This window comes from Trematomus bernacchii, unplaced genomic scaffold (assembly GCF_902827165.1).
Source record: "Trematomus bernacchii unplaced genomic scaffold, fTreBer1.1, whole genome shotgun sequence".
NCBI classification, from domain to species: Eukaryota; Metazoa; Chordata; class Actinopteri; order Perciformes; family Nototheniidae; genus Trematomus; species Trematomus bernacchii.
In genome coordinates this window covers 3803736-3820372 of record NW_022987840.1, presented here as the reverse complement: position 1 = coordinate 3820372, position 16637 = coordinate 3803736, and the positions used below count along the sequence as shown (strand labels likewise).

General features: G+C 40.1%; 1 protein-coding gene across 1 annotated transcript in view; it reads left to right on the top strand.

The window, feature by feature from the left end:
• otud7b (OTU deubiquitinase 7B) overlaps positions 1-16637 on the top strand; it is a 39016-nt gene that overhangs the window by 11599 nt on the left and 10780 nt on the right. The window contains exons 2-6 of the mRNA XM_034112633.1: positions 8889-9118; positions 10303-10473; positions 12130-12360; positions 12822-12923; positions 14008-14135. Coding sequence (XP_033968524.1) covers positions 9034-9118; positions 10303-10473; positions 12130-12360; positions 12822-12923; positions 14008-14135 — 717 coding nt within the window. The 5' untranslated portion in view covers positions 8889-9033. The remainder of the gene's footprint in view (positions 1-8888; positions 9119-10302; positions 10474-12129; positions 12361-12821; positions 12924-14007; positions 14136-16637) is intronic.

Genomic DNA, 16637 nt, shown 5'->3' with positions numbered 1-16637 from the left:
AAGCTATCATATTCTTTACATCTTGTTTTGTTTGAGGTTAACTTTTGCTCTATGCCGGTCAACATACAGTATAAGTGAATGTTTATAAATAAATGTATTTTAACGTTGAATAGAGGCACAGCATTGACTCGCTAACACAAACCCCTCTCTCTGCAGTGGCCTTGTACAAGCCCCAGGGGGTATTTACAATGCAATGCTTATCGTGTGCTTTATGCAAGCCTTTGAGAATGAATGTGCCTACATCACACTGTTCTGTATGATTCATCCAGTTGCCCTTGAAGACAACTGATGTTGCAGAAAATTACAAAATTGGCTAAGATATTTTCTGCCTTTTCTTCACAGGCAGAGCAATTTTTCTTGGCCATAAAAGGTATATTTATTATGTCTTTTTTGTGGACGTCAGTAAAGACAGCATAGCCTTTCCCTATAGAATTAGATGACGCTATACCAAGCAAGGATTTTGCATTGCTGTGCTCTGTTGTGCATTTTCTTGTCCAAGGCTGTAGGGTCCACTGATTATTTTTTATAACAAGCCCTTTTGCATTATATATCAAGAGGGACTGGTGCAGTGCATCCTATAGCAGAGATCATTCTTCCTAGTGTGTGTGCAGCAGGGCCTTTGTACTGATCCGTTCAGCTGAGAGGAACTTTGGAAGAACTGGGTAAAGGGCTTGGTTTCCCTTCATTCCTCAGCCAGCGATCAGCCTTCTTCCCAGCTGTAGCTCTTGATGTTATGTAATGACTCAGTAACCAGATTACACCCCTCCACAGATAAAGGCGGCTGAAGGACAGCCATCTTACCACACCTTTGTTTTTCTTCCTCTTCTGCATTTCTGCAGTAGTAGGGTGTTTACTCTGATTGATTGTTCACAGCAAACCGAGCCCTATAAAAAAAGCTTTGTCTTGCTGAGAAAGCAAATTTAAAAAGGAAGAATTTGCTTAGCTCACCCCTGTAATTTTGTATGCATGTGACTGTGGTTTTAAAGTCAATAAGCTACGCCTATCATAGATACTTTAAGAATTCAGACTGACAGCTCCGATACTTCAGACTGATTGAGACAGAAGTGCATCAATCATGTGGAGATTTGAGTCGCTCTAAATTCCCCTCATTAGCTTTTATTAAACCCAGCTGGTACTGGATCTTTGCTGTCGATATTTGACATTTCTTGATCTGATAACGATATCTGATCTGATGGTACTTATTTTTTAGAAGCTCGCAGCATAAACAAATAGCCTTATCTTTATAGGGAATCTCTAAGACCTCTTTTTCAATGATTTGTGACCAAGATACTAAACAGGACCATTTCCAGTTTAAAAGTCAATCTCCTCAGTAGGGATGCAACTAACAATTGATTTTATTGCCGATTAATCTGTTTGATTATTCTCTGCATAAATAACTTAGTCATCCTCAGATGTATTGTATTGGCAGCAACTCGAAGATGTCGAGTTTACTGTCATATAACAGAGTGAAGAAACCAGACAATATTGATATTTAGAAAGCTGGAATCAGACAATTTTGACTTTACTTTTCGTAAAAAATTACTTGCCAAATAGCTCTCAGTTAATTTATTAGTTGACAACTGATCAATTAATCTTTGCAGCTGTACTTGTCAGTGCACTGAAGTAGGGGTGCATACCAGTTCCCCGTATTACCGAAATACCGGTTACTGGCGGCTATGGTATACCGTACCGAAATCAGATCCGGTTTTCGATACTTTTTCGATATATATATTTTTTTAATAAAGTGAGGCGTAATATCCTTAAAACCGCACCCAAACCGCCAGCTAATCAGATCGCGCGTCTTGCAACGGCTTCGGTGATTGGCTTGATTGCCAAGCAATGCCCTTCACCTTCCTCCCGAACGTCTGAGCCTTTCGGTTAGCTTTCGGGTTTTCATTAGCTCGATGTCTGCACGAAAATCTAAAGTGTGGCTGCATATGACTGCCAGTCTGAATGGTGGGGTCCGTAACCACTGCAAGAAGTTTATTTCTGGGAAAGGCGGCAACACATCCAACCTCTCAAAACATTTGCTACTGTCACATAAAATCAGAGTACAGGAATGTACAGTCTTCAAGCCCTCTTTGTCAAGCGTGTTTTTCATTGTTTGTTCAGTACTAAAAGGTCGAAGTCCCACAATTAATTTTAATATTCATTAACTATATCATAAAGCGCTTCATGGGAGTAATTGCGTGATGATTCAATTTTTCTTATGCAACATGAAAGTATCACGATATGTATCGGTCGAGTATCGGTATCGGTATCATAAAAAAGTCAACGATATGCATCCCTACACTGAAGTAAACAACACTTTTTTCTGAATTAACCTTATTTGGCACATCTGTACGGCAATTTCTAGTAACTTATTGGTCGACATATACACTGCTGAAACAGATCTGCAATAAGCTAATATTTTGGATTCATCGTCTTAATTCTCACTGTCAGTACTCCTTGTGCTGTCCAAAGGTTTTGATTTCCCTCGCACCATCACAGGAGTGGTGACGGAGCCCTGTGGGGCAACGCTTATCACTCACTCCACCAGCCACATTGCCCTCCCCTGTTTGCTTACATTATGCCCTTTATCTCATTACTCATATGGTATTGTGAGGGTGTGTTACTCTCGCTGAGATCACAGGAAAGGTTTTTGTGATTGAACTAAAATAGAACTGACACATGTATAGATGTAGTCATACATCACGTCCGGACCATTAAAGGGAAACAGAACAACTCAGTCGGCCTCAAGTAATCTCACCACAAACTGCTCTGAGGGTGAAATACATGTCAGACTGGGGGTCATTGTTAAGTATCTATTTAGAGGTAGTCTACTCCTCTTCTTCCTTGTACTTTCCTCTCTTAATTGTCCCATCTTTAGCTTCTCTAATGTGAAGTATAGTGAATATCACGTATCATGACAAAGCATTTCGACCTTTGCACATTGTAGGCGAAAGGCAGTCTTTCTGCCTTTGTGCCTTTGTTTTATCGTTTGTTTCTCTCCTTGTGTTTCTTATCTTGGTTTGCTGTGAACATTGGGTAATGGCCTCACCCCTGGCTGATAACAACACATTGAACAAACACTGCTTAATCCTATCTGGGCTTTTTTAACAACAAAGACAATGACAACAAGCAGGGCAATAAATGCAGGTTAGGGTGATCACATGGAAATTGCAACAACGTCAAACAATTAAAAGTGAAGAGTTATACCATGCTTTAATAAAGCATCAATAGAAATATAATCGTAATAGTGTTAGTGTAGCAATGACAGCAGAGTAAATTGCCTATGTGTTTATTTCTTTTAGCTTTCATATAACATGATAAACAGGCTGATTTTGTTTTTGTTAAAATGAAAATTGGACATGTGGGCTGTGATTCGCTTTTTTTGCAAGTCACATCTAAAAATGTCTTGTTGGTGTTTTACTGCTTGGTTACATAGCTGTATCAGCTGTTCCAGCATTCAGCATGGGAGTTTCTTACACATCTCTTTTTCTCAACAACCTGTGTCTTCATCTTGGTGAAGTATTTGCCATTTTAGCTTAGTCTAGGGCTGTATTGAAAGTCTCTTTAAACACATTTGAAACCTCTATTAAGGTTTCACGAATGAAGCTTTGAATTTGAAAAAAAAACTAAAAATGTTTTTTTATTGTGGATATATAAATGTGCAAATGAAGGTGCTGTCAGATTGCAGCAAACAGAAGAGCAACTTTTATGTAATATTTAGAAAAATAAGAATATCTTTATGTCCGTTTGTGTTGACCAAGTTAAGGTCATTATGATTACATTTGTACATACAATTCTTAGGGTTTAGGGTTAACAGGGTTAGGGTTAAAAGGGTTAGGGTTAGGGGTTAGGGTTAAAATGGTTAGGGTTAAAAGGTGGACAAATGAATTGTCACAATGATAGACCGTTGTTGCTTTTTCTGTCTGGCTAGATACTTATGTTTGTTGAATTTCCTTGGAAAATTATGATTTTTATTTAGCCTTTATTTATACAGGTGTAACATCTCATTGAGACACAAGGTCTCATTTTCAAGAGAGACCTGTTCAGTGGTAACACTACCACACAAAGTTACAGACAGACAGGACACTAAAAATGATGTCTCTAAACTCGAAGTAGTTAATCTTTGATCAGTCAACAGCAGCTGTTTCTCCAGTTATGAACATAGGTCACATCTCTAATCTGAAGACATGCATTCCACAAGAAGACTGTGAACATGTCTTCTTCATAAATGATCTGAGGGCTAGCAAAACAAACTTGTGTTCCCAGTCCCGGCGGTACATTGACCCTCTCAGCCCACCGTGGGGCTGACACAGTGGGCAGCGGTGACCTCTCTCTCTCTCTCTCAGTGATCCAGGCCATTCTCCCAGCCTCAGCTCAGCACCCACGTGTTGTCAGCAGCTCCTGTTACGTAAGCCCTCCTGCCAGACAAAAGCTCAGCCATCCTAGACACAAATCACTGACTGCCCCATGTTGGCAGCAGCACTGTAAACGTTAGCCAGTGATCCACATAGCATCTTTCTTGTATTGATTTTTTTTATATGGATAAATAAAGAAGTCAGATTTTGACGGCATTGAAAAACACTTAAGAATGTGTTTTTTTTATCTCCATGTGGCTTTGCTATGAGAATGCCTTGACATGTGAGGTGAACATTGGCTCTATTGTAATTTCCCTAAAAGCATTCAACAAACTCTTTTCGTCTGCTCTATTGAAGCACTGTTTCACTTTATCGTTGTCTTGTGGAAGGTCCTTGTAACCTTAACGTTGACTCTTTTTAAATAAATGGATGCAGAGGTGATAAGTGTGTACAGGAATTTCATCTTTTTCCTTGGAATGTAGATGTAGTTGTACCCAACAAATGTATCTTTCATTTGAGGAACCTGTAGCCTCCCACATCTTCACTGTTGTCATAATATGTCATGCTATATTACACAGTTTTTATGACTGTACGTGTACGTTCTGACACTTTCACCTCATTGTAGGAAGTAGTGTACGTGGCATAGCGACAAGCCTCCAACCTTATTCTCCCTGTGCGTACAGATTATTAATTGAACATTTTATAAAAAAGATTAGATTTAATGATTTTATTGTGTCACAATAGAGGTATTATGGGGCACAATCTGTCAATTTCTCAAAAAACAAGTACTTTTTTGTGTTTTTGAAGGAGAGCTATGTGACATTATATCAAACGCATCAGAGTGGGTTCACAGGAATGGCTGATGTTACAGGCCCACAGTGACAACAGCCAGCCTTTTGTTAGTCTGTGTTGGTACTTTCTGTCCACTTCCCTTCACTTCCATCGCCCTTAAACAGTGCCTTGTGTTGTCAGTGCCAGGATTTTGTAGTCAATAGACCAAATAAAAGAATAATCAGACCAACAAATCATATTTATGGATGGCTTCACTTAGAACACCGAGTTCCAGGCAGAGGCTGGATGTTGCTAAAGCCTTTGGACGAATGATCATGAATACTGACAATCATTTATCTCCTAATATAATTAATTCATCATTCTTGATCCTCAATTCCAAAGCCATGTGTCTCCGTGCTAGCTCTAGGTTAGCTTAGAAATGTTGCTTTTTTGCTGCATTTAACTTTGAAATGTTGTGAAGCTGACCATTGAGCGGCCCGACCAAGCAAGGAGGCAGAGGCAGAACGTCCAAATACAACCCGGTGTGGGCATTCTGGGACTCCTTGTGGTACATGACACAGCCTCAATCTTACTGTCTCATGTGAACACAGTCACCAGCAACAAGGATCTCCCACACACACAGGGGGTGTTTCTCAATCGTGAGTAAAGCTGCTTCAGAGCCACTATTTCAAGCATACTACGTCATCGAGTGCCGCCGAAGTACTGTTCCAATCTCCAGCATACTTGGAAATCTACCGAGCCCGGCGTACTCCGTTTGGAGAAATATCGAGGCTGCACATGTGTAGACTCCGCGGTCTTAAAATCCCCACAATGCTTTGCGCACGGACCAATTTCCCCAAATCTGTGGCGGAAGATGTAAGGCGGGGCCTCTCATATGACGCACACCTGCACACTTGCTAGCCTGTTCCACTCTTTGTTTTCCGAATGGCAGGAAGTATTCTTGCCTCGCTTCTGAAGCAAGATGCTCGGCAGACATGTGCTACCAAGCAAGCGTACTCGCGATTGAGAAACACCCAGAGACCAGGAAAACAGAACCTAAATACACACAGGACTAATCAAACCAACAAGATACAGGTGAGGGGGGAGGAGACAACACAGGGCACCAGGTGAACACAATCACCAGCAACAGACAAGACGGGAGGGGGAACACTTTTCAAACTAAAACAGGAAACAGAGACCGACAAACTAAAACATAGACAGATCGTGACAAATAGATGCATAAATTACATATATTCACATGCTTCCTGTGCAATGTTTTAGTTTGGAGCAAATGAATATACTTCGCCAATAATTAAGCTATATAATCCATAACGGAGACCGAGATCTATGTCCCCAGAGATCACCTCCGTTACAAATGTACATTATGTTCTTTCAAAATGGATGATATATTCAAAGGAAACTCAGGCCCCTCATTCATTTAAATAAGACTGAGAGTCTCTGGTAAAAGATAATAATTAAAAAGGCCAGTTCCCAAAGTTGACCCTCGCATTGGTTTTTACACAGTGAACCACATACAAACCCAGAGCAGTGCCCAATACAAGTCAAACAAAAGCCCCTATTGGTTGTGATACCTTTTAGTATGTTCGTTTTTAAACTTCGTTATTTTTAAAATAAGTTTTTGTCCATGAACAAATTGGACTTCTAGGACTGGTTCATATAACATCTTCTATACCTAATCCAAAGCGTTTTTTTTGTTGTGTTTTATGCAGTCAATGCTTTTATCTGTCAGAACACGGCCTAACCCATACCTCAGTGTATTTACTGTCTGAGGTCTATGTCTTTAACAGTCGTATTGTTTTAATGGTTGAATAAGTAGTTCTGTATGTGATCAGTAGACCTGATTATCGCATAATTGACAGGAATGTAAGAAGACCCTGCAGAGGAGGCTGCTGAATGCCTGACTTTGCAGAGAAAACTAGAAATACTCCGCTGGTTGAGAAAGGCCTTTTGTACTAACGTCTGTTCCTCCCCTGCGTGCCAGTGTGGCTTTTACTGTAATAATGATTGAGGAACTGGGGGAGGTAGGCAGAGCACAAAGCAAGACAAGGATGGAGAGGTGTAAGAAGAGTCAACTCGTGACTCATCAGACGCAGTGGAGCGGGTTCACTGAGTCAGAGATGAAGCAGAAACACTGGGTGGTGGATGAGCCATGGGACGGATGGGAATAGATGACTGGAGGTAGGTTTACAAAAATAAAAAACAGGCAAAAATTGGATCAGGCAGTTATGCACTTCAAAGCAGCATAAAGACTGGATAGCTTTCTGATTGTTCACAGCATTTTTGTCATTAAAACATCAAGAAAACATTGTCTTTGATTCTGAGCTGACTACATGTTGGATGTATTAAAACCCCTTTATTGGTTTGTAAAATGCTGCCCCGTCATATTCTTCTCTAAAACTAATACTCATGGTTGATAACAGTGCTCACATTTCCATTTGGTGTTGCAGCCCTAACATGAAAGGTGTTATTTGCCTTTTGACCTGCATGTATCAGTAAATAATATTATATACACCTACTAGATGTTGAATTGCTGTGAAAAGGATGATAGCACAGCAAAGTGCTAAGGAAGTACAAAGAGAACACGCTTTTAACCGTCTGAATGTGCTTCAAAGCACTGCTGAGAAAGTGTATGCTCACTCAGAATAATTTACAAAAATAAAATACAGGCTTTTAGTTTTAGCTTGGCACCAAAAGTACGTCTTTTAGCCAGAGCTACTTTGATGCATGCCTTTTGTCTGGACGTGCATCGATTGCCCTTTAAATCCTTTGTGTCAACGGCCCATTGATGCTGACTCTTTTCCCCCCTCAGTCTTGATAATGTTTCTGTATTGATTTCACTGTCCAACTGATGCTGGTCTTTAGGATCTGCCGTTGAAATCTGAAGAGTAAAATCGTCTAATTGATTTCAAAGGAGCCTCACTGAAGGAGTTCCGTTTCCTCACATTGACTTTAACATTTATTTGACATTGAGATCTAATTACTTGAAATATACATGCTTCTATTCTTTTATCTAAATAAACAAAACTATTGTTACAATAATTATGATGACAAAAAATCAGATTATGATTTGATTATCTCCGATTGACTGTGAAACCGACTTCATCAGATTATGATTTGATTATCTCCGATTGACTGTGAAACCGACTTCATCATGGCTGTTAGCTGATAACTGCACTTGCTTTCTCTTAGCACATGGTTAAAGTGCTTCTGCTCAGACCCTTCATGACCTGTTTCTCTGGCAGAATGAAACTCTTGTCTGTTTACATACAACAGTTCATATCTGAAGGCGGCAATCATGCACTTAGGTCTCGAGTACAAATTTGAAAGAAAATAAACGAGTTGAGGCAATGTATCCTGACAGATTTTCTGAATTTATAACAGCTAATTATAAAAGGTAGTGTTCACAAAAACTGGATAATGACGGAAAGCACACAGTAACGTCTCCCACATGACAGACATCACGCGCCTGACAGCAGCTACCCCATGTGTAGTTTGACTTTCAATAGGTTTCAATGCAAATCCAAGCAAACAGTTTGTGAGACCTGTTCACTTTGTGTGCCACAGCTGTTGCCTTGGATGACTGAAAAGGTGTCAAGTTCAAAAGTAACCAGGTCACAACATGCTCGCATTTGAACATTTATATCAGTGTGTCTGTCATTCACTGTTGCATCTCTTTCATCCATTTTAAACTCACTCCTGATGAGTTGATACCTGCAGGTTATTTAAATGTAATCTCATTTATCTTCTCAGGTGTGGCAGATTGAATAGCACACGGCAGAGGAGTGCCCCCCCCTCACCCCTCCCGCTGCTGCCCCGTCAGGAAGAGCGGAGTCCGTGTTTGTTTATTTATTTTTCTGCTTTGATACAACCCGCAACCTGGTGAATTCATGATCACATGACCGTGGATATGGACGCAGTCCTATCCGACTTTGTCCGTTCCACTGGAGCTGAACCAGGATTGGCCAGAGATCTGCTCGAGGGTAAGAATTAATAATTATTCAAAAAGAAAATACCACTGGTCTTAAGACAAAGAACATCTGGAAAAGTGTTTTAAAATGTCCTCAAGGCTGTACTGAATGTCATTGTTTTACATTCTAAGAGGTTTTTGAATGAATATCTTTCTTAATGTATTTTATGATGTCCTTACCCTTAACAATAGGCGAGGGGGGTTTAGTTATTTTGGTTATATAAATGTAATTTATGGTGTTAGATGGATGATAAGCAGCTGCAGTGAATTATGTTTTTTAATACATTTGACTTTTGAAATGATTAATCTGAAGTTATAGGAAAGGCTTGGATCATGCATGTCAGTGACAATTCAACGCAGCCACCACTGAAATCGAATAACATAAAAAGTTTAACCCTGGTAATCGGACATAAAAAATATCGTTTTAAAATTGCAATATCAACATTATGAATGAAACATAGAAACTTCAGTACATATTTAGAATGATGCAGTGGGTCCCATGTCATGAAGTCTATGCATTGATGTTATTGACACATTGTAAGTTGCACAATCTTCATAACAATACAACTTGGAGTGTTAAATGGAGTTTGATAAAATCTATACAGTCATCTATATTCAATGAGGAAATCTTTTCAAATCAGTTATATCTTTACCAACTGTGTAAAATGAATATACACTTGGATCCCCTCTTGTTTTTGTACTTTAATTTAGTATCTGCTGCTTCCGTTCCTTACACAACTATGAAAAGAAGGGGGGGGGGGGGGGGGGTTGTGTGAAGTTGACAGCCGGTGATGTTCAGAGCAGCCGACAAATTGACCGCTGTCTCAGTCAGTACTTCTGGCTTGTTACTGTTAATTAGGCATCATACACTAACAGACGCAAGGTATATCTGGAGTCAACAGCACTCCTGTTGCCTAGCAGCACCACAAGTTGCAGATAGGATAATGGGTTAACAATGTAATGCAGTGAACGGCATCAAGCCAGCGAGGCGAGGCGTGCTCCAAATTCTGATATTTACCCAAGCAAAGGAATGTGCCAGTGGCCTTTACATAAGATAAGACAGGTTATGGTCGCATTGGCCGGTTGTAAATATTTAAACTCGTTAGGTAAGTGTCATTTGCTCGACGCAGAAACAAGACTCAGGTTGTCACGCTGGTGGCTGACAGATGTTCTTCCTGTCCCTCTCTCCGTCTGTAGGCAAGAACTGGGATTTCACTGCTGCCCTCAGTGACTTTGAACAGCTACGACAGGTGCATGCTGGGAACCTGATGTATTCATTCACAGAGGACAGGACGTATCTGCAACCCGAAAAGGAGATGGCAAGGGTAGGGCGGCCAATACTCCACCGCCAGGATGAGGTGGTGCAAGGTGAGGCAAATGAGATTTCATTTAAGTAGTAGTATAACCAGTTTTATAGTGCTGAGGTTATTAAGGACTGTTATAGGAGGATGCACGCTGGTACAAAAGCAGGCTCAGAAAATCATCACAGTGTTAAGAAAGTTACTTTCTGACTTGTAATGGTTAAACATTTGAACACTTTTTGAGTTTTTGTATAACAACATGGCCAACTGCCTTGGCATGGTCCACTGCTCCACTTGCTTAGAGCACTTCACATTGATTGAATTAGCAGACAAGAGGTGGTGCATTTTTAAAGGGCAGAACCAATTAAAAACAACAATGAAAGATTTTAGCGCATACTGCCAAAGGAATAAAGTAGCTCATTTAAAAGTTCTAACATCTGATGGTGTTGCACTAAACATTTGTTGACTGCTTTGCTGACATGCTTATTCTCCGAAATAACCTTGGACAGCCAAAAAAGGTAAAAAGCAACAGATCAAATAAACTTTTCGTTTTTTCCAAATAGAGAAAAATCACCAATATTTTGATTTGTAATTCATTTAATTATACTTGTGTCATCTGCAACTCTACTGAATAAATTCAATTTCTAATTTAATTAAGTTACTTAATTGGTGTTAGCGGGGGGGGGGGTGTGGGGGTTGAGGTGACGTGCCTTTGTGACGTGCAACAACATTAACATTAACCTTTCTGTTGGTCGCTTGTTAGCAGACCCTTCATGCGATGGCAGAGCGAACAGGTACAGGCATATAGTGATAGCCCTATAGTTTAAATATACTACCCACAAATAAACATATGGACATGGGTTACTATTTAAAAAAAATTGTAAATGTATTTAGGAACCTGTCCATGTGATTTAAGTGGGGGTGGACCTCAAATCCTCTAGGGGGGGTCCGGGGGCATGCTCCCCTGGTAAATTTTGGAGTTAAATGCATCAATCTGGTGCACTTTCAGGGGGGAAATAAAGAGACTAGATCTATGGGAACACCTATATGAAACAGAACTGTATACATTTCAATAATCATAAAATCATGGCCATAACCAATAACATACCATTTCCAATATGAAAAAACACTGACACCCTCAAATGGAAATATGTGTTTACATAAATGGTGACCAAACCGTTTGAGACCCACTAAGAACTTAGATTAAGTTAACTATCTAAACACTCAGAGAGTCCTTTACCTCACCTGAGCTGAGGTTATCCCGAGCTTGAATGACACACAGAGACCAATCAAGGGCTTTGATTTATGATCTGTATGACAGTGACCATGTCGGCAGGCCACATCATGTAGACAGCCAGTCACCCAAAAAATCCTCAGGCCAGCAGGCCACTTAACAGGCCAGGTCATCGGGTAACCCCCTGGTCCTCCCGATGGCCAGTCCGGGACTGGGTACAGGAGGCGTAGAGCGAGGGATCATTGTCCACAAGTTAATCGATTGCAGATGGGGTTGTGGTCGCGGACGAATACAAAATAAAAAACCTAAATGGGTCGTGAAATATACTTGGGCGGCCGTTAATATACCTGGGCGGCCCGCCCAAGTATAGTCTATGTGTGGGAAACCCTGACTTCCCAACACTGATAATCAGGAGTAACTAATACATTTAAAACAAATATTCTTTTAATTTACCACCTTTTCTCTACACCCTCTGCCATTGTGTGTTAGCTGCTACAGAGAAGCGTCTGTCGAGGGGAATCTCCCACGCCAGTTCCACCATCGTGTCCCTGGCGCGCTCTCACGTCTCGAGCACTGGAGGGAGCAGCACCGAGCCGCTTCTGGACACGCCCCTCTGCACTTTCCAACTACCAGACCTCACCGTGTACCGGGACGACTTCCGGGGCTTCATCGAGAGGGACCTCATCGAGCAGTCCATGATGGTGGCCTTGGAGCATGCTGGTGAGATAAACTGAACATCTACCCTCATATGACATTTGTATGATTTGTATGCAATGCTTGCTGGTTTATGCAATGCTTGCTGGTTGAATGACACAGCTGTTTTTATTGTTTCATGACATAGCATGTATTTTCTGTAGATACAGAGTTACTACACTCAACGATATTAGCATATATTGGATAATCGTGTTGTCAAATATGTACTGACATAAATTAAGATTTCAATATTTCACACTTGACGTTGTTACATGTCTCAACAGGAAAAGCAAAGGTTTAATGAATGAATGCTGACATGAAAGAGTTATGTGATATCATTTTTCCAGCATGAAAATCTGGTTTCAATACAGTATCCAAACCTCTTCATTTTTTCCATCTGGAAGTACTACAGCAATTGTATTTAAATGTATACTGTGCCATATTTGTTTTACAAACAAGAAGGCTAAGTTTTTCCTGTTTGCCTGCAGGGCGACTAAACTGGTGGACCAAAGTGGTTTCAAACTGTCAGAATCTGCTGCCTCTGGCAACAAGCGGAGATGGAAATTGCCTGTTACACGCCGCCTCGCTCGGTGAGTATCACAGACCGTTTTAAATAAGACCCTAATACAGCGCAGTTTCACACTTCATTAGCATTCATTGAGGGAGCTTGATTGATGGTTTAAGCACTTTACAATGTTGCAATGCACGTTCACTTAGCCCTCGTAGCTCACTTAGCCGTGGCACAGAAAATTAATAATATCCTAACCAATGCACAGACATCTCTGAAGACATTGTTGTTTTCCTGAGTAGTGGATGGGAATGTAATATTAATGTGCTTAATTGCTTTAAAAAAGGTTCTAGGCTTACATTATAGAGTTAAAATAGCTTGTAATTATTTGCTCTAACTTATCAATGTAAAATAAATATTGATTGCAAAGTGTAATGGCTATAAAATGCTGGTCACCATCGGTGTTACATTTCAATGTGTAATTCTGTCTGCTACCGGGTACAATCTCTTGTGAAAAGGAAGCCTCAATGTACTTTACAAAGCTTTGGGAAACAAAATGCAGTGCTACCTGTGCAGTGTTTTTCTCACTCTTTTCGTATGAAAGTAAATAGCATTAGCTCAAAAAGATCAAACACTTGTCCGATAACGCCTGATGATATTATTGACATCATCATGCATTAAAAAAAGAAAATCTGTGCTGGGGTTACTCTGACCACTTTTGGGAATAAATAACAATATAACCTATTTCAAAATATGTCTTGCTTTTCCCTGATGGTCTGAAAAAGTCACTAAATGTGTGGCTTGTCGTAGGCTCTGAAAAAAATCTGAAGACGCAGTTGTCTTTGCCATTTTGAAATGCTCTGTTTTGCCACTTGAAGGCAAAACACATTTTAACTAACAGAGATACAATTTAACATCAATAAAAGTACTATTATTTTCATCTGCAAATATGTGTAGGGGTTTACAGTTTTCTGACGGTACCAGCACCCACTTTAACTATTTAACTATTTTTAGTTTCACAGTTGATGTATTAATTCTGCTCTTTTAAATGGAGAATAGTTGTCAACAGTTAAATCTGTACAATTCCAAAAAAGCTCTTGAAACTCTTATTTACAACCAAACCATTATACACAATATGTTGATTGTTTTATGGTTTCTTTCTGCAGGTATGTGGGGTTTTCATGACCGGGACCTGATGCTGCGGAAGTCCCTGTATGCGCTGATGGATCACGGGTTGGAGCGAGAGGCACTGAAGCGCAGGTGGAGGTGGCAGCAGACCCAGCAGAACAAAGAGGTCTGTTGTAGAGGCAGAACATTTCTCTAGGTCATGTTTGAAACTCTGTGATGACTTTACGAGGGCAGGGCTAGTGTAAAGCATGGAGAAGCTGGTGGAGTCGGGAAAGCTGTTTTACTTGAATACGATATACAGGCACAATGGACAAGTAAAGGCCTTTAAATGCCTGAAGTCTCTTGCATGGCAACAGCTCACTGTGGTGCGTTCGTTTTCTATCTTCCATGTAATCCCAGCTGATCCAAAACAATGGAAACAATAACGGAGACAGGCAGGACAGCATTAGGTCGCTGTAAACTTTATTCAAATCTCAGTGATTTCCAATAATTGTGCATAATAACCACAGCCTAGATTGAAGAGAAAATACTGGGTCATTTGGTGCACTAGTCGCATGAAGTCAGTTGCTTCATGCCTTTAGTAATTCTGTAGCAGTATGCAAGTATTTATAGCTGTAGATATGTTTTGACCATCAGGCCTATGAAGAAATGCGTGTTATATCCATCAGAGGTTGTGCTTTAGCATGACTGTAACATTAATCAGAAAGATATGCAACCACTTTATTCCCTACACTACCTCTACAAAGTTTCTATTTTTTGGAAATGCGTGAATTCGGTTATGTCTGTTGTTGAGGTGATAGTTAGTAGTGGGTTTGTACTGTGTTACATTTTATTGAGAGGCTTTTTTTTCTAGTACATTTTAAAATCAACGACAGAGGAAAACTCCTAACGTAATCCAGTCCAGTTAAAAAACTGCAAATAAATATGACCTCAATGAAACTCTACTCAAATACCTCATAAATACTTTATTGCAGAACAGTTGTATTGGACTACATTGATTGTACAGGTGTACCTAATAAAGTAGCCACCAACCGCTGTAACAACCAAACATTTAAAGGTTTGCACTACAGGTTTGTCAGGATTCAAATGTTAAAACCATTTCCTTATACTTCAAATGGATTGTCTTCTCTTGGTCAACAACCTCTCACTCTTAGAAGGGTAATATCAGTTCACTGTTACTTATTTTCATGAGGCATTTAACATCAGTTTTTGACAAAATGCTAAAGTTATCATATACACACTGTGGTTTTAAGATTGTGTTATCATAACCCTACTGTTTGACTTTATTATCTGTAAGTGCTGGTATCTCCACCTTGTATACTCTTTATCAGAACCCATGAGAGACACTTTTTGAGTTGTGGATGCACTTTACTTCAACACTCTGCAAAGGCAAAAAAAAGATTTTCAGAACCTTTTTACTAACAGAACCAAATACCTCTCCTCCCCCTGACAGCGTAGCGTAGAGTATGTTTTCTAAAGTGGTTGCAGGCAGCGTGCAGACACCCACAGAGGAAATGCCAGACGAATCACTGCTTGGTGTTCTTCAACAGTTACCACAGAGGTGTCTTTAAGAAAATCACTTAAACCAAAACTTGCTCCAGTGGAGCTGCACTGTGGCGAGCGGTAGAGGACTGTGGCTGTGCTGGGACGCTCTCTCGTCTGAATGTTCTGCTTAGGTCAATAAGGACATTTATATTTTGAAGAGAATGTTAAGCCTCTGAACCCCACAACCCATACAAATTCAATTGTGTTTGACGAGCGCCTCTGTCAGGGAAACTAACCAAATCTCAAAGTAGTTTTATTTCATCCGTTTCATTTCATTTAATTGTTTATTTGAACCGGGACAGTGCACATTGATGAACACTTTAAAACAAAATAATGCTTACAAGTGTAAATTAGCCGGATTTGAGCTTTGAGCTCATTTCCATCCGTAGTCCCGTCACATACAACATATAAGAACATGACATTTATATACATAGCAAAAATAAATACATGATATGCAGGAAGAGCATGAGCAGCATACAAGTATTTACCACATGGCAGTACAATATAGCAGCTACGATATATAAAGTGCAAGACAAGATAAAAGTGCTACATAAAGTGCAAGAGAAGATACCCCTGTATAAAAGTGCATTTAGCGGTGATTACACGTCTGTTTGTTGCTCAACCATTCTTTAAGTTGTCCTTTAAAACTATTGAGATTTGGACAATCCCGTATCTCAGTTGGGAGGCTATTCCACAATGAGCTGCCTTTAATGGAGAGGACATTTTGTCCAAAAGTTGTCCGTCTGCGGTGGACCTCACAGTCTCCTCTGGTTTCTGATCTAGTGCAGCGTCCAGTGTGTTTTTTGTGGATGAATTCCCAAGTCACTGTGTTCTACATGTTTCATTTCAAATGTACCCACATCCTTTGAAAAACATGACATTCTGCGTTCCTCAGCGCAACTGGGAGCCATGAATGACTCGGCTGAGACAGACAGTCATTTAACAAAAATTCAGTGACACTGCAACTGAACTTCAGGCTGTTTACACAAAGCAGCGGAGAGGACAAGAGAGCTTATAATTAGAGGTTATACAAATGTAAATAGATCAATATCAAATAGCATTCTGAGCCCCTCTTTTCTCCCAATATTGAAAATACTTGTGGGTTCTTTGAAGAAAGTTGAAT